Source organism: Anser cygnoides, chromosome 14 (genome assembly GCF_040182565.1).
Source record: "Anser cygnoides isolate HZ-2024a breed goose chromosome 14, Taihu_goose_T2T_genome, whole genome shotgun sequence".
Taxonomy (NCBI): Eukaryota; Metazoa; Chordata; class Aves; order Anseriformes; family Anatidae; genus Anser; species Anser cygnoides.
Genome location: NC_089886.1, coordinates 5,763,620 through 5,781,755, shown reverse-complemented (window position 1 = coordinate 5,781,755; position 18,136 = coordinate 5,763,620). Strand labels below are relative to the sequence as shown.

Genomic DNA, 18,136 nt, shown 5'->3' with positions numbered 1-18,136 from the left:
AAGTGCTGGGTTTGTATAATGTTATCTAGCAAGCATGTTAGAAATAAGAATGGAAGTAGGTCAGTTCGGGGGGGAAGGAGTGGGACAGGGAGAAACCTCCAAGCCTCTAAGGATCTCTGACCAGTACAATGAAATTCTGTGATTAACTCCCCATTATAAACTACAACCCTTTTCTCTTTGTTTAGATCTCCCATAGCAACCCTTTCTTCCAGAGCTGTAGAGCAGGCTTCAGAGCCAAGGCAGTTGATTTCCCTTCAGTAGTGTGTAGCCCTAAGGGTCTGATCAAATAAAACCTCCACTACATGCAAAAAAAAAAAAAAAGATGTACAGTCCTAGGCTGCCTCCCTGGTGCTAGGAGCTGCTTGGTAAAGTCACATGCTCTGGGCCTAGACTATCTTCCACCCAAGTTCCAGTTAACAGAGTAATATAGCTCTGAGCATTAAACACACAGACTCATCACAAGTGAAAGGCTGGAAGTAGTATTTATTTTTTCCTCCCCTCTACAAGCACTTAGGAACATGAAAGGAACATGAAACAAACCCTTAACAGGAAGGAAGATGTATCGCTAGAGTTAATTGTACGGCCTTATCTTGTTTCAGTGAGAAGGAAAGTGCTTTTTGTTATGTAGACTACTACAAGTGAGGAGGCTGCTTGGAATATTGGATGGCATCTAGCGCTGCCCCGATGTCACAGTTCTTTGTCTGCAGAAGTCGAGTGAGCCATCCACCCTCATCAGAGAAACCCATAGAGAGCATCTGGGACAGAGATTCAATCAAGCGAGGATCTGCTTCTGTTGAGAGAGGGATAGTTTAAAGTTGAAACACTTTATGTAATTAGCAAACCAGCCAAGGCTTTAATACCACTCAGGAGGTAGGCTGGCACTAATCCTAGTAAATCTAGCATAGCTGACAAGTGCTGGAAGATGTTTTCTCCTTTGTCTCCTAGGAGAACAGACATTTTGAAATAAAACATATGTAACCTGCTAAGAAAACTGCAGAGTCAGAACCCTGCTGAGTCAGATTCAGCCAGCCTTACTGTGAGCCTCAGGGCTGCTGGTTTCAGTTAAGTTACACCTGGCATATTAACTAGCTCCTGCCATAAAGGTGTTGTAAGTCACAGGATGTACTGTCTGCATCTTACATTAGAAGACTCTTAAGAGTACACAGCAAGGACAGGACTTGCAATACCACCTTTTTCATGTTGCTTGAATAGTGTATTAGTACTAGCCTAAGTCTGAAGTCTTTAAGACTTAGCTGCCCACATTCAAGCGGAGAACAACCTGCTTCTAACAAGGTGCAGAGTGCTGCCATACCAGCTAACAAGGTCACCTCTAACTTACATGAGCTTGGTTCCTACCATCTCTAAGTACATTTGCTTATGCTGGGCAAGTTGGCAATTTCTGAGTGGAAGTTACTCAGAATTATGAAACCTACATTCTCATACCTGGTGGGAGATGTGGGTAGAGCGCGGCCTCTCGCAGTCCCGTAGGTCCTGGCTGTGGAGGATCTTGAGATACATCCAGGGAGCTGGGACCCTCTGTCTCTGGCATTTGGAGAGACTGCAGTTCACCTGTGGAAGGATCCACTTCTTTGGAAGACAAGTGGGTCCAGTCCTCATCACCCCCTGATGAACTGCTAGACTCACTGTGTTCCTGAAACGGGAAGAAACAAAGTCCAGGTGCTGCAGTGTTTTCCAGGTAGGATGCATGCTCCTATCTATAATATGAAGCTTTACATTCACAAGTCCCATCACCTTTGCTGTAAATCAGTAAAGCTGAGGTGCTGTGCATCACTTAAGCACTGACACTCCAATAATCAACCCTACAACAAAGGCTGAAAGGCGTTCTTTTCAATAAAGCCTCAGCGAGCACATTAATGCCATGGTTCTTGTACCTGGGTCTGGAAGCTGCCATCTTCCATTTGCGTGGGCACAGGATCTATCACCATATCTTGTATCTGCTCTGCAACCGTATTTACTACTGTAACAGAATCTGTGCTATTCCAGTATGGTTTGGTCTGAGCGTTCTGGTCAGGGGTACCGCTGCTTGACTCAGCATTGTTCTTCTCCAGATTGGGAGAAACAGGAGTCACTTTGCTTCTCTGTCCTCCATGTTCCACATCAATATCAACTTCAATACCTAGGAACATATTTCAGACCAAGAAAATCTTAGAAGAATTTCAAAAGCAGTCTTAAAGCATGCATTAATCCTAGTATAAATGCTGTAACATTACTGTAATCTTCCAGTTTCCCGTTTAACATGCAGGAATTGAAGTGGGAAGCACCGCATAATCACCTTCCTCTAGATGGGCAGACATACATTTAAAGTCAAGGCAGAACTTACATATATCTGCAGAGCAAGGCACAGCCCCAAGTCACCACTGACTTAATGTTAGTGGTGACATGTTAATGAAATCTCTCCTTACTTCCTTCCACAGGAGGACTCTAAAAAGGTACTAAGCAGATGTCCTAAGCCTAGGCAATTTTAGTACAAGGAATAAAGTTAAAGCTTCAAGGCTTAGTAGCATGAAGCGATGCCATCAGCCACGACAGCTGGCTGCTGCTCCTGTTGGAAGGAGCTAAGCCAGTCTCAGGGATGTGGATGACACCATAAGTAACTTACCCATAGGGCTCAGAAAAGCTGCAACACTCTCCCCAACATTCTTTAAGAAGGTGACATTGGGGTCCTGAGGTGGGCTGTTAGTAGAAGCTTCTAGAAGAACAATTCATATTAGTACATATAGCAGCCCAAAGGAAAAGAGCACCTACAGAGCATATCCCCAAGAGTTCTCAGTGCTTGTTTTCTGAGAAACATCTACACTGCACAAAAGCAGTAAGTATAAAGACCAAATCTAACTCTGAGCCACCTCTGGAACAATAAACCAGTGGCATTAGCATTGTTAAGGCTCATTATCCATGCTGAAAGGCAGATCTAGAGCACAGTAGTGACATGCTTGAGCTAACAGCTCTGCTTGGTTTCATTCTAAGTAGTCTCTCTACAGCCTCATCTATTATTGCATGGGCCCTAAACACACCTTAAGAGAAACTGCACTCTGTCCCAAGATGTCCTTGTTATTTTAAGCAAATTAGATTAGTTTCCATGCCTTTTTTTCCCCACCCAGATTCCACACTGCTGCAGAGTCCCACCTACTCCAGCTCCTCCACCACCACCTTGTTTACCAGAGCATCTCCTCTTACCTTCCGCAGCAGGTGGACTGGAGGCAGCAGCACTGGCTTGGGCTCGTTCCGAGTTTTGGCATGGACCTGCGGGGCCAGGATACCCCCAGCAGTGCATCCACGGGAAGGGTGGAACACCATGCCGCATTTTACGGAGCCAGCGTCCTCGGGGAAGCCACTGTGAAGGGTAACGTTCATGTGACCATGTTCACGCAGACAGATTCCAAGTAAATTAAGCTTAGTGCTTACATTTGGGGAATACCCCATGCATTAGTCCCACTCCATAGATTTTACTCACCTCAAACGGATTTAGCAGTGGACTTTGAAACATCACCATGTTGTGCTCCTTGTGGATGCCTTTACCCTCACAGGTGCTGCACAGGTCATAGTCTGGACAGACGGTGCACTTGAATCTAGCACCCACCACCGGCCCTTCGCAGCCGTCACAGATGACATTGGGGTGCACCATATCACGGGGAGGCTCCTGGCTGCACTGCGAGCGATGCTCCCGCCTGCACTCCTTTTTCTCTATTAAGCAAAGGGAACTTTGCATCAAGAACAAGGTTACTATTTAAAGGTTGGAAATCGGGCAGAGGAGAAGGAAACACAAACAGCCCTTGTCACAGCAGTATTGACTTACTAGCTCAGTTTACTTTTACACTGGCTGCCAAACACAAGCCGGGGGCACGTAAGAGAACTTAAACCAAGCATGAGGGGGTTTCACAGACATACCTGCTCCTCCAAATGAGCATACCTCATCCCTAGCACTATCTTTCCATATTTATTCTAGATTAGCACAGCACCACCCCATTTGGCGTCTCGTCCTACCTCCCTAAGCTCTGCGAGGACAGAATGTTTCTCGGGAGGAAGTTCAGAAGGAGTGCCAGGGGGCACAGCAGATGAGCACGGAGATGAGTGACAGCCCGTGTGAGTCAGTAGGTGAGCTGCTGATAAAGCTCTGCAGGTGTCTGAGCGAACAGAAGGGACTAGGGCACAACAGCACACTGACAATTAAGCTGCCATCTGGGCTTCCTAGCGTGTCCCTGTGACTGCTGAGGACACCAGTGGTGGGAAGGGTTTGCGGGGAGGTGGCTGTCACTGTGCCAGGAGTGACACAGCTAGGAGGCGGCCTGGGGTCTGCCCACCTCCCCTCAGCAGCCTGGGCTCCCCTCCAGCCCCCTCCCCGCCCCTCAATTCACCTCCCCGGGGAGCCGCAGCTTACATCAGAGCCGTGCCTTGCCTCCCCCGGTAGCCGTTACCTTTGATGTAAACGCGAAAGACGCCGTCCCGCACGTAGGGCATGGCCAGCTCCAGCTCCTCGTCGCTCGAGAACGCGATCAGGTCCCCGTCCTCATCTGCGGGGGGAGGGGACGGGCAGGGTCAGGCTCCCGGCCGGGGGGGGGGACACCCCCACCCCCACCCCCACCACCCCCCGGGCAAACCGCCCCCCGCGTCCCCCCTCACCCCGGTAGTGCAGCCGGAAGGCCGGCGGCGGCCCGGCCCGCAGCAGCCCCTGGAAGAGCTCGGCCACCCTCTCGCAGACGGCCTGGTAGCGGACGGGGGGCTGCAGGGAGAAGCGGCGGATCTCGCGGGCCGCCTCCTCCTTGCCCAGCAGGTAGGCTTTCACCGTCAGCGCCGCCATGGCTGTGGCGCAGCAGGAATTGCCGCTGGGACGGGGCCGGGCGGGGCGGCTCGGCACGGAACGGCGCGGGGCGGGGCGGGAGCCGGGCCGCGCGCCCCCCGCCTTATAGCGCCGCCGCCGCGCCACGCCCCCTGCGCCCCAGCTCCGCCCCCAGTCGCACGCCACGCCCACTTGTCCATATATGTGGTCCCGATGTTCCCCAGGCCACGCCCACTTGACCATATATGTCTCCCGTTTGCCCCAGGCCACGCCCACTTGTCCATATGTATCGCACCAGGCCACGCCCACCTGTCCATGTACGTCATCCCTTGCTATCAGACCACGCCCCCCCCTTTCCCCTCATGCCCCGCCCCCAGTGATTAGGTAAGGCTGGCTCCACCATTATCGGGCCCCCCCTCGGCGCTGATTTCCTCGCGCCCCGGGGCCCTCGGAGCCCGGTTCTTGTTGGTCCCCTTGGCCTCAGCGAGGGCCAGGTTGGAAATTCAGAACCATTTCTTCTCGGAAAGAGCGGTCAGGTGTTGGGATGGGCTGCCCAGGGGGGTGGTGGGGTCACCGTCCCCGGGGGCGTTCAAGGGAAGGTGGGACGTGGGGCTTGGGGACGTGGTTACTGGGGGGCATTGGCGGTAGGGGGATCGCAGAGTCCTAGAATCGTTAAGGTTGGAAGAGACCTTCAAGGTCATCTGGTCCAACCATCACCCTACCGCCAACGTCACCCACTAAACCATGTCCCTAAGGATGGTTGAACCGGGTAATCTTGGAGCTCTTTTCCAACCCTAATGATTCTGGGATTCTGTAATGAAAACCTAGGGAACACGTGTCAAGACTTACCGCCCTTCACAACCAAGAGAGGGAAAGTTTTCACCTCCGTGGTGGGCAGGTAGCGTATATCTTGACCTGCAGTACCTGTGCTAAAGCACTGGGCCACACGGGTACTTTTTTGGCACACGCTTGGCGATGTTGAAATCACAACCCTTTTCTGGAAAGCAGTATTTATAGTACAAAGGGTTGCCCTTTCTAACTTCAAATATTTTCTAAGAATGTTGATTCCTGTGCATGATGTGGCCGTTACTTCACCATGAGGTGATGAGTTAAACTTTAAACACCAGAGGATTCATGTTTAGACATGAATGCTGCTGCTCAGGGAAGGTTTCACAGCACAAAATACTGGGAGGTTTGGGTGCGCACCTTCCCTTTCATCTCTTTGCTGTGTCTAGCCTTATTTCTGGAAATGTTGGTGAAGTTTGCTAGGTTGATATCGTTGTGTGTTTTTGTTTTGTTTTGTTTTTCCATAAAATCCGAAGAGGGGCAGGCAGTAGCAGGGCACGCAGTACAGGACTCTGTGCTGAATCTGCCTTGCCAAGCGTCACCTCCAGCACAGCCATCTCATGCCCTATTTCTGAAGACCCCAACGGCCACTTTTGGTCTCATTTACAGAGCCAGAGACCTGTCTTTTGGGAACCAGCTCCGTCACAGTCATTCCTGAGGCACCGAGTTGCTCTCGTGCTGGCAGGGCCGATTCCTTACTCCCCTCTCCATCACCCTGCCCGGGTGTTTGAGGCACCACGGGCTGTCCCCATGCTGCTGGGTCTTTTCACGCTGGTTTTGCCTCCACATTAATAGATGCATTTATAACTATCAGTCGATGCACCACGTTAACACCAGAAATCCTATTTTTCCTCCTTGTGAACTTTAATCCAGCTGGCAAATATGGAAGGGGCCAAAAGCCAGGGAGAATTTCCCTTCTCCTGGTGGCTTCTGCTGAGTCACGCTCAGCTTTCTGGCCGTGACATCATGCACTTTTTTCAAAACATAAAGAAAACAAGGCTTTCACCAGCCTGTGATTAACTTAGCTCACCGATCACGGGACAGGGTGACTCAGCGTGTCCCCTCCTCCTCCTCCTCCTCCTCCTCCTCCTCCTCCAGGTCGGGGATTTCCCAGCATTTCCTAGTGCCCAAGCCCTTGGATGTGCCCTCGGGGGATTCTCAGCCCCCGGAGGGAGATGCAAGGAGCTGGGCTCCATTCCCGTGGCACTCACCAAACGTGTCCTTCTGCCTCCACAGCTGGACAGATGGACGGATGGCTCCCCACCAAACCCTGCCTGCGCACAGCTCTGCAGCCTGAGATTTGGCTGGAGCTCGAATTAGCCTGGGGCATTTTTCCCTCTTGTTTTCTGGAGGACCCGGGTGTGGGATTCCCAGCGTGAAGAACTGGCCTCGTGGATGTTTTCTTACGGTTCTTTAGGAATTCCATAGCGTTCGATCGCAGCAACCCCTGCCGAAAAAAGCGGTTTGGCAACCCTAGTTTCTGAGCAGCTACACAGATGGATGTAGCAGAGGGACAGCAAAGGGGATGGGAAAAAAGCTGTTCGAGTTGAAAATATCGAAGTTACAGAGGAAGGGCTCAAAAAGGAGCAGTTAGCATCCCTGCAGCTCTCTGCTTTCTCTCTCCACCCACTTTCTGCTGGGAAGTGTTTAAAAATATTTGGTGAGATGCTTGCTCTGAGGGCATGATCACCAGCAGTGCTCCTTATGGCCAAGCTTTTCGTGCTGACAGCAAAGTCCCGGTGGGATTGGCGGGGGGGGGAGGGGAGGGGGTCTGCTCTTTTCCACGCTTGCAGACCACGACAGAGGCTGCTGGTAATTTCTCAGAGGGAATTATTCTCTAACTCACAGCTTTGGCTTGAGGCCCCATCAGTTCCCCCGTCACTACCCAAGGGGGCTTCTGTTTGGCGGGGCAGGGGGGTGCCCCCCCACGGACCCCTGGCCCTGGAGGGACGGCGCGGCACCCCGCAGCGAGCAGGCGCCGGCTCTTTCCGGAGGCTTCTGGAGAGGCACGGGATCCTCTGGATGTGCGGGGTCAGACAGTGGTGACTCAGTCCTGTCCCGTGACAGCTTCCTTTCTCCTCCAGCCCAGCGGAAACGCTGCTCGTCTGCTTCTGTGCTGGTTTCAGCCGATGCCAGAGGCCCCGGTGTTGCTGCAGGGTGCTCGGGGCACCCGGCCCTGGAAGAGCTCTTGGCCGAGCCAAGCTGGGCTGTGAGGGTCGGTCACGCTCACCGTACATTCAGCCGTCTCCTGCTGCTGTGACTTTAGAAATATATACATATTTGTATACATCTATACACATAAATATGCATAGTACATTAATATAGAAATCTAGCTCTTTTTAATATAGAAATATCACTCTTCTTGGGTGAAAGGGTCATAATCAGAAACATTGCTCTGGAAAAGTGGATGCAGAAATCTGCCTTTCTCTACAGTGCAGGCGGAAGGGAAAGCCACGCTGGGTTTTTGCTGTCTCATTTTCGAGGTTAGGTTTTCCTGAAGGTGAGCTTTGAAACATCAAGGTGTTTACACAGGATATCTGTTTCAACACCATTTGTCATTGGTGTAACGTGAAACTTCTTTTTAAGGGCAGAAGACGCTGGCACTGAGAGGAGCATATAGGAAAAATGAGCAGATAGCAGGCACAAAGTAGAAGCATGCAACCTGTGTTGTGCAACTACGTCAGAATTTCATGTTTACACAGGTGAGATGGCAATTTTTGCAACCTGGAGGGAGCCTTACTTTCAGAACGTGATTTATGGCTTTTGGCCCGAATTAAAGCATTAATGAGTAAAACAGGTCCTCATGATGTTTGAACGCAGTGACCTATAAACACACAGGAAATGAAGAGGCTGTGTTTTCGGACAAAATAGCACTCGTGCTTTGTGCAGAGCAGCCCGGGAAGGACAGGGCCCGACCTGCTTGCAGCTGGGCCGGAGTCAAGCTCTGGAGCCAAGCTCTTCAGAGAGCTAGATAAAATCAGCTATAAATCTGGATTATATTTTCTATCTAGACCTAATATATATTTTCTCTTTTTAATTTTTGTAAACGCCTCGGGACCTGTGGATTGCTTTCGGAGTGCTTGCAGCAGACAGCCCTAGTTTCTGCAGCGTGCTCAGTACTGCCAACATCAACTGGTCAAAGATCATGAGATCACCTGAAAAAACAGGTTCTCTCTGTTTATTTGCTTTTTTGGGTTTTACAGTCTTTGCAGTTCACATTTTAAACTTTGCTCTGAAAAAGCACCCAGAAGGTTCAAAACTTACCCATTTTTTTAAACAGAATAAAGGCAAAACCGAGGTGGGGGAGGGCCTTTACGAGTCAGTGTGAACTTTGCCACACTGATACAACCAGGCTGACAGTTTTGCTCAGTCCCTCATTTCTTCCAAGGGAGCCCAAGGTTTTTGTCATGTATAAAGCTCATTAATTTCTTCAGACTTCCATGAAGACAATGTATAACAGCAGAAATTAGATTACGCTTTATTCTTGGGGAGAAGCCTACTGAATTTTCTTGTGGAAATTATTAACATTATTCTTTCCCGCTGCATGCGTACCACCTACCCCATGCGGTAGGAGCATTTTGCACATCTGAAAATAAGCACTCAGCATCATAATGCGCCATGGTATTTGACTAAACTCGGATGGCCGTAAGATTTCATGCGCCTTTCCCACAAGAGCTATTATGCACCTGCTACCCCTGCAGAGTTTCCCCTGTTAATTGCAGCAAACCCCTCGCGGGCTGTGGGGTTTTGCACATGGCCTTAGGGTGAGCAGGCAGAGCGGCTGGGGGTCACTTGCTTTTTCTAGTGCTGAAAATGCTGGTGCTGCTGTGCTGCTGCTCCCCCTGGGGCTGAGCAAAATCCCACACCCTTGGGTGCCCCAGCCCCGCTCCATCGATGCTGGGTGCCCCGCGGCTCCCGGAGCGCTCCCCCTGCCGGCTCCTCCTGCCGGAGGCTCGCTGCCATTTCAAGGTTTGAAAATTGGATTTATTGTACAAACTGGACAAGTGGCTATGGATGCGGGGCCGCCTCCTGCGGGCAGGGGCTGTGCCTGCCTTCCCCCGTGTGCACAGGTTGCTGCCAGCACAGCGATGCCCCAGCACGGGGACAGACCCTGAGCATCACCCGTGCTGCTGTGCTTGGCACGTGCAGGCCTTGCTTTGCATCGCTGTCTGATCGCTCCAAACATTTCCAGCAGCAGACTTTGATCGCTGAAAGGCAGTCCTACAGCATCTGCGCGATTTTTAATGGTTAAGAGAGCTCCGGGGAGCGAAGCAGGACGGCTGCGGCCACACTCCTGCCAGCAGGTGTGACCGCACGCAGCGCAGCAAGGGCAGGTTTGGGTGGCAGAGGGGCGTGCGCTCATCATTTCGAGCCCGGCCTCGCCGTACAGCTCTCGTTGCCCACAGTGAAATAAAGCAGCAGCCATTCGCAGAAGAAAGCCCAGCCAAAGTACCATTTACATCCCGTTCCTTCCGCCCTTCACCCCAGCCGGCAGCTTAGGGCCATAACCACTGAATGCCGAGCCCTTCGGAAGACAGATGCTGGCCTACGAGGCCGCAGCGTCCGCCTGCGATACTCCCCTGGCGTCGGCTGGCTCTCAGGCTGTTCCCTTGGCCGAGGTGGAGGGCTCCTGCGGGACCCCCAGCCCGGGACCCCCAGCCCCCAGCCTGGGACCGGGCCCGGTGCCCGCATCCCTCCCCCTGCCTCCCGCATCCTGCCCGAGGGGGCCAAGCTCCCACCCGGGACAGCCCCACGAGGGGGGGTCTCCCCCCCACCCACCCACCCGGGACAGCCCACGGGGGGGTCTCCCACCCCCCCCACCCCCCCCACCCCGTGCCCGACCCCCCACGCCCGTGCCCGCGCACTGCCCCCTCTCCCTCTCCCCCCCTTCCCGGCTCTCCCCCAGCCCCCCCCCCCCCCCCCCACCTTTCCCCGCACGGGGGCGCTCCCCACCCGCGCCCACCCCTCCCCTCCCCGACCACGCCCCCCTCTAACCCCGCCCCCTCGAACCCCGCCCCCTTTAACCCCGCCCCCTTTCGGCCCCCTTTAACCCCGCCCCTTTAAGCCCCGCCCCCTCGGCCCGGCCCGGCCCGGCCCGGCGCGGCGGCTGGGTGCGGGCTGCGCGCCCCCGCTCCGCGCTCGCCGGGGCCGCGCCGCCGCCGCCGCCGCCGGGCCATGCGGCCGCCCCCGGCGGGCAGGAGGCGATGAGGCTCCGCGGCGGCACGGCGCTCACCCTGCTGCTCGGCTGCCTCTGCGCCCTGCTCTCGCTCTCCTGGTACGGAGCCTTCGGCGGGCACAAAGGTAAATTTGGGGAGGGGGCGGGGGGGGGGGGCCCGGTACCGCTCCGGGGTTGGGGGGGTCTGCGGGAGGTGGAGGGGTGCTGGGAGCCAGCCCCGGCTCGGTGCTGGGGATGCGGAGCTGCGGGGGGTCGTGGATGGAGCACGGGGGGATCCGGGTCCTGGGGGGGGTCCTGCCTCGGGGGGATGCTGGGGGGACCCCCCCGGTACGGTAGGACCCGGTGGGATCGCGACCCGGTGGGGTCCTGCGCGGCCTGACCCTGGCACCGCTCATCCCCTGCAGGGTGCTGCAGCCTTGGGGGGGGAGTGGGGGTCCGGGGGTCCCGAGGGCGCTTTGGGTTTCGCTGCTGCGACGCGCCTCGTCCCCACGCTCGTGGTGAGAACCTCTGCGGGCAGTGGGAGCCCCTGGGTCCGCATCCCCGTGGAGAGGTGGGACCCCAGCGCTTCGGCACCCTCGGGTGCTTGGGGGGGTCCTGGGGAGCCAGAGGTGAGGGGGGAGCCCAGCACCGCTGCTGCTGCTGCCGGGGGCTTCGTGGCAGCGCCCTTCCTGTGCCGCACGCAGCTCTCGGGGCTTGGTGCTGCGGCTGGGGAACTTGCTTGGGACAGGTTGGGATCAGCCCTGCAGCACGAGGGCTGTCGGCTTCGTCGCTTACAAATTGCTGACGGTTTTGCCCCGCGTAGCCAAAGCAGGGGTGCAGAGCCCGTCCTGCCGTGGCACGGGTACTGAGGAGTTTGTCGCCGCGAGCTTTTCCTGACGGCATCACAGTCACTTTTTCCCACCCCGCCACTCGCGAAAGCAACGCGCCGGATTTATCCTGGCCTGCAGGAAAATTCTGGCGGCTGCTTCTGAATCGTGCCTGCCTCGCACGGCGGTGCAGGGACCTCTCGCTCCCGCGCTGGCTGCTCGCCTCTTCCAGGTCCTGCGGCGGTGGGCTCGGCAGCACGCTGCTCCGGCTGCCCAGCCCTTTGGCCCTCCGCAGCGCTTCCAGGCGTGATCAAATTGCTCCGAGGTGTGGGGCAGGCAGGGGGAGGTCACCCCGTTACAGATGCTGTTGCTTCACATGTCAAAATAATGACCCTGGGTGCCGCCGTCTCCGTCCTTCCTGGCGGGACCTCGCTGGCGTACGCGTTTCCCTCCGGCACCTGGAGGTTGCCGCTCGCTGCGGCAGGTTACAAACGACGTGGGTCAGGCGGTGTCAGCGCAGCAGGTTTCCGGGCATTGTGGTCACTTGTGTGCGTATCGGGCTGCTACGAGCTGGAGAAGACCTTGGGAGGTCATTCGGTCCATCTCCTGCCCCTGCACGGGATTGGCGATGTCTAAGCCCTTCCTGACAGATGTTTATCCTGTTCCCTCATAAAAACCTCAGTGACAGAGATGCCTGAGCTCCCCAGCCGATCTGTCGGACATTTAACAGCCCTAGCCTTGGATTTTCCTTATGAGCAAAGCCGAGATGCCTTTTCCTTCAGTTTGGTTCCCTGGTTGCTCCTTGTCCGTTTTTCGGCCACGTGCAGGGAAGTTCCTTTGCAGGAGCTGGTTGGATATTTGGACGTTGCGACTGCGTCTCCCCTTAATCCCTGCCCATATCGATCACGCTGTGCCGGTTCCTTTGATCATTCCTTTTAGGTCGTGTGTGCTTGGTCTGTGGCTGTTCTCGCTGCTCTCCTCTGGGCTGTCACCTTCCCGAAGAGTGACACTAGCTGCGATACAGGACCGAACCGCTGCCGTGCCTGTGCTCAGAAGCACGAGGGATTACTTGAGATCCTTATCGAGTGCAAAGTGTTTGCTTTTTACTTTTGCCACAGATGACTCACATTTAATATTTTTTTTAATCCCATCTGCCCCCCAGCCATTCTTCTCCAGAACCTTTCCTGCTTTTCATCCCCCATCATGTGTTCGGCCGGTTAATTATTCTTACCAAATCGCATTACCTCACGCTTGTCCTTGCTGAACAGCGTCCTTATTTTTTTTTTTTCAGGCTTCTGAAGTGTCAGGATGGTTTTGAATTCTGATCTTGTCCTCCCGCGGGCTGGCAGTCCCTCTCAGCTTGCTGTCACCTCCCGGCGCGATCGGCATGTCGTCTGTGCCGAAATCCAAGTCCTGAACGAAAGCGCCGGGCAGCGTCCCGTCTGAGATGGGTTCCCTGTGCCGTACTTTGTGCTCCCTGTCCGTGCTTTAAATGCGGTCACCAATTCGCTGTCGGGTTTCCCAGCAATGAGACACCCCCGTGAGGAAGCTCAGACCCCTCCTGCATCCCTAGCTTTGTCCCGGGGATGTCGTGCCCGGAAACAAAGAAATGAAGAACATTTGATGTGATTTGGTTTTGATAAAGAGGTTAGCTCTTGCTCGAGTCCTCATTATTGTCTAAGTACTTCAACTGTAGTTAAGCTGATTATTTTATAATATCCCGGATCCTCCTCATCCCCGTCCCCTTCTTCTTCACGACAGGCCTTGTGTTTCCCAGCCTTCTGCGGCGTCAGCTGGGGATGGCTCCCGGTGCGCCCGAGCTGTGGGACGCTCGCATTCGGGGTGAGGCAGGGAAGGTGCCCGCGCTGCCTCAGGTGGGGAACGAAATGATTTTAAAGCACGAGGAAAGCATCGCAGAGCCTGCTTGTCTGTTACCTAGCTCTTGGGAGGACAAAACAATTAAGTGAAAGAAAATAAAACAGGTCAGACCAGCTCCAGAGCTGCACTTCTGTACCCAATTAGGGTTTGTTTCCCCGCTAGTAGTGTTTTGCCGCGACGTGGTTATTAGCAAAGTTTTGACCCCGTGGTCCGCAAAAGCAAACGCTGCCTCTTCCTGCCGGCAGGGTCGAGATGCGGCACCGGAGCGGGGCTGAGGAAGCTCAAGCTGTGGTGGGGCTGAGCACCAGGGGGGACACATGCTGAACCCCTGCAGAGGTGCGTGTGGTCCCGCCAGGAGCTGTGACCCCGCATCAATGTGCTTGCTCTTGTCCGGACTGCGAGAGGTCTGGAGGTGCCCTCAGGGCTGCCGGTGCCAGCAGTGGAGCGAAGGCAGCGGTGGCACGGGGAGGTGTCTCTGAGCACCTGCACAAAGTCTCGTGGTGTAGCGCAGAAAGCCGTGAACTCGGACCCTCTCCAGAAGCAGCAGTCGCAGTTCGGGGGACGGCTCCATCAGCCGTATCTCCTGCCGCAGCACGCGGGCTTCCCGTTTCTGTGCTTTCACTTCTGTTCCCTGCTCCTCTACCCACCTGGCTGCAGGGCTTTGTGGTTTCCCTTGGAGGCCTGGGGGCACCGGCTGCGGTCCCCGTGCACACAACAGCCCTGCTCTGAGCTGGGGGCTTTCCTTGCCACCTGGAGCCTCCCTGAAGCGTTCACCAGCAGTTGCAGCGTGCGTTCGTGGTGGCTGAGGAGGTGCAGGTCGGGGCTCAGTGCTAGAAACTTGACGTTAAAATGCATAACAAATAAAAAAGATACGAGTGTTTCTGAGAGCCCCTGCTTGGTCTGCGTGGCTCTCGTCAAAAGTTGTGTGCAGTGCATGGCTGGAAAGCAGCGGCATTTGCAGAATTATCCTGCCCGTGGTTTGTCCAAATTTCATCCTGAGAACGAATGGCCCCACGCAGTCTGTTGATACGCGTTTATCAAATCAAATCTTTCGTTGCCTGGAGTCAGCTGTATTCCTGCTTATATTGCTCGGCAGTTTTTGTTGGGTTTTTAAACTTAATCTGTGCCGCACGTGCACTTGTTTGCGTCCCTTTGGTGTTCTGGCACGAAGCGCTGTCGTCGTGTGGTGGAGCTTAAATCCCTGCTGGTGGAAGGGGCCGTTCTCCAGACTGGGGTAGTGGGACGTGGGGGACTTGGATGTGGCCCCAGCTGTGCTATATCCCTCCCCGGGGAAGTCGCTCAGCTGCATTCACAGCACCCCCTTGTCACAGGGGTCTGGAGGACGGAGCCGTGCTTCCTGCGACAACAGAGGCTGCGGCAGGATGTAGGAGAGGAGCGGGTTAACACCCCCCCCCCCATTATATCAAGTGCTTCTCGTGGCTTACTTCTCCTACAGAACAAAACCATTTCTAATTTGTGATTCCGTTTGATTCATCTGAAAGAAATCATTGATTTGTGCTTATATCCTGGATGTTCATTGATTATTCACTTAGCGTTTAAGGTAAAGCACATCTATAGCTTGCTAGTTTAAGTGAAGCTGCCAGTCATCTCCAGAAAGCTTTGAAGCCTGCTAAATTATGAAGAAATTGCTTTAGTGATAAATTGGGCAAAGCTGCTTCGCTTGATAAACTCCGGTTATTCGCTGGGGGAAGCGCAGCTGCGGGTATCGGGTCTCCCTGCGGACCAGAGCGTTGGGAGCCCCTTTGGGTTGGTGCTGTGCCGAGGCTTGGCCGAATGCCCATCCCATCCCATCCCATCCCATCCCGTCCTGTCCTGCCACGTGCACCATTGGGTGGAGAAGAGCATCTCCTGCCGGGGGAAAAAGTGGACCCGGAGCCGTGGCTGAAGCCTCTTTGGGGCTGAACTGCAGAAAACCTCTGCACGGCCTCGTTGTAGGGGCGTGAACTCGCTTCTGCGGCAGCCAGCCAAACGCTTACCCGCGGTTGGCACCACTGAATGCTCGCCGAGGTTTGCAGCTGAGTTAGAAGTGAGTTAACGGAAAATGCCCCAAACTCTGGTGTATTCCAGGCAGCTCTCCTTGCCTCGCGCCTCTCTGCCAGCCCTTGGATTTAGGCGTCCTGCAGGCTTGGATCAAGTGTTTTCACAAGTGGAAGCCTATGGGGTCAGCGGAGCTCGTTGCGGGGAGGGCAAATTAAGGGGTTACGGAAACTATTAAAAGAAAGAAAGGGCTTCGGCTGGGGCTCGGAGGTGAGCCCTGTTGGAAGGAGAGCCTTTCGGAGCTTGGTGATCAAACATCTGCTTAATAGCTTCCTGGTCTGGGGAGAGGATTGTTGCCTTTGACAGAGGGAAATGCGTTTTTCTGCCTTTTTTATTTTAATCGAGGTGTCGGGGGCTTTTTATTCAGCGGTGACCTTCTTTGTTTTGTTTTTGAGCCCTCACACAGAACGGCTCGCGTCAGGCTTCCCTTGCAAAGCAAGAAAATCTGGGAAGGGCGGGTTTCTGTTTCAGACCATCCCTCTCTGCCTGAGTTGTGGCATTGGCCGCTTTTCCTCCTGTTTTCCTCTCGGTGCCGAGCCGCATCCGAGCCTCCAGGACCGGTGCGGTAGCGTGGACGCGCCGCTGATGCGCAGCCGGCACCGTGACCGCGTCTGCTGCGGGGTGACCCCACCGTGGGGTGACCCTGCTGGCGTTTCATGTCCCTGCCCTCCTCTGCCGTGTGCCCCCTGCCTAAACAGGGGGCTCAGCCGTGTGGTGAGGCAGCCGGGCACATTTGCGCGAGTTGTTTTCAGTTCTGCTTATTTTAAAACAGGCAGCAGTAGTGTTAACATGTAAATCATTAGGTTTTAAAGAGGCTTGTGTGCAAAAACCAATCTCCACCTGCCTTTTTTTTTTTTTTTTCCATTATGAGTTCAGTAGAGTCGTGCTGCCCATTTACTTCTAGCCATGCCTCTCACGCTCGTGCCTTAGGACTTGCTGGCAGCGGGACAGACGCCGAGCTGGGGCAGAGCCTGGCCCGCCTCGCACCTCTTCCTCCAGGAGGTTTCAGATAATCCTGACCGCATCCACGGGTCTGCCCTGAAGAACACGGGCTTTTCTTCTCTCCCTGTGGTGGCGAGAGCTTCCTGGAAACTGGGTGTAACACAGAGACCTTTTTGTCACTGGCGGCCCGTCTGTTTGCTGCAGCGAATCCTGGGTGTGCAGTCACTGCTCCGAGGAGTTCCGTGCCCTAGGTAGGAGGAGCGGTACCAAAAACGTCGCGTAGCCTTCGAAAGCCCTTGTAAATTATCAAAGAAACACTTCCAATACTGAGAGGTGACCTGTGAGAGCAATGCGTGTTTGTACAGTCTGCTTTAGCGGAAGCACAGTGGGAACGCCGCCCTGCCAGGACAAGAACTGGTGCAGAAGTGGCCAGGGAAGGCTCTGCGCGTCCCCAGGGTGTCACCACGTGCACGTGGAGAGCAAGGGAAATATTTGACTGCATCGATTGCCTGGTGGACGGCTGGACTCGGGTGGTGTTACGCTCTCAGGCTTAGCAGCTGCCACGGAAAAGTAGCTGTCAAGTGAATCAGTCAATTAGTGCTGGCCAAAGCGCGGCGGCGGCCTCCCCTCCCTCCCCGCCGTGTCCAGGCTGATCTTTTTGCTTTTGTTTGATCTCGCCTTTTCTGTTTTAACTATTCCTTTTTCGTGCCGCCTCTCATTGCGCTTTCTCTGGTGTTGTCTTTGATATCTTCTCCTCTTTGTCTTCCATTTCCCTCATCTTCCTCTCTCTCTTCTTCCTTTGATTTTGTAGAAAATGACCAGGACGGACTTCTCACGTGTCTCTCCCTCTCTTAATCTTATCCAACTTGAGTTACCCACCATTCCAGGAACTTTCCCAGATGCCCACCTGAAGCAGAGCAGGCCGCGGGGGGAGGAGGCGGTGATGGTCCTGCACAGACCAGGGCTTGCTCCAAGTCCCTCCAGCATCCAGCTCCTCCACCTCCAGTCTCGTGTCTGATGTCCCACGTGGTCCATGCGTGCCGGTCCCTCTGCTTGGGCAGCACCAAAACCTCCCTCACGATGGGGACTGGGATCAGGGTGCGAGATGCTGAGCTACTGACTCCTCCTGGCTGCGCCCACCCCGCTGATAAAGCCCCCACTGGTTCACGAATCCTACCCCAAGGCAGCCGTAGGAAGGTGTCCCTCTTTCTGTGGGTATTTGCGAGTGGTGGCGGGGTCAGGTGCAGCGAAACGTCAGCAGAAAAAAGCAGTAAAAGAAGAGAAAATGTTTTAATGTTGTGCCGTGGCTGAGCTGAACCCTCCAGGTCTAAGCGTACCGCGTGGAGGGGATGCTCGTGCCTGCTGGGTGGCCTGTGGGACTTTGGGAGTGCTTATCCCACACCTCGCAGGTGGAGCTTGAAGTAAACCAAAGGACAAGCAAGTGCGATGTTTAAAAGCTGATTAATTTGCTGACTTTGGGGATGGAGAGGTATTAAATTTTTTTTAAAAAAAAAAAAAAAAGGAAATGAGCAAATCTAGCTGAGTGCAAACTTCTTAGCTTGATGGCTGAAATCCTCTGCCTTGTCGCTCCCGGGAAGAGGCACGAAACGTGTTTTCCCCGAGCTAAAAGGCTGA

General features: G+C 54.6%; 2 protein-coding genes across 5 annotated transcripts in view; one reads left to right on the top strand and one right to left on the bottom strand.

Moving 5' to 3' along the window:
* Positions 1-463: 463 nt before the first annotated feature.
* Positions 464-4,907, bottom strand: SQSTM1 (sequestosome 1). 3 transcript variants are annotated; one of them, XM_048057316.2, is made up of 8 exons: positions 4,639-4,907; positions 4,434-4,529; positions 3,473-3,702; positions 3,196-3,352; positions 2,621-2,710; positions 1,893-2,137; positions 1,444-1,651; positions 464-790 (listed from the first exon to the last, which is right to left on the bottom strand). In XM_048057316.2, exons 1-8 carry the CDS (start codon positions 4,814-4,816, stop codon positions 633-635), a joined length of 1,362 nt encoding a protein of 453 aa, XP_047913273.1. In that variant the 5' UTR covers positions 4,817-4,907; the 3' UTR covers positions 464-632. The 3 variants fall into 3 exon arrangements, with proteins under 3 accessions (XP_047913273.1, XP_047913275.1, XP_047913276.1); XM_048057318.2 differs by having other exon boundaries at positions 2,621-2,707; XM_048057319.2 differs by lacking the exon at positions 2,621-2,710.
* Positions 4,908-8,688: 3,781 nt separating this feature from the next.
* The window catches only part of MGAT4B (alpha-1,3-mannosyl-glycoprotein 4-beta-N-acetylglucosaminyltransferase B), a 46,304-nt gene continuing 36,856 nt past the window's right edge, over positions 8,689-18,136 (top strand). The window contains exon 1 of one of the 2 annotated variants that reach the window (XM_066977301.1): positions 8,689-8,808. In XM_066977301.1, coding sequence (XP_066833402.1) covers positions 8,787-8,808 — 22 coding nt within the window. In that variant the 5' untranslated portion in view covers positions 8,689-8,786. Of the gene's footprint in view, positions 8,809-10,727; positions 10,943-18,136 lie in introns of those variants that run through there. The other variant, XM_066977300.1, reaches the window with a different exon arrangement.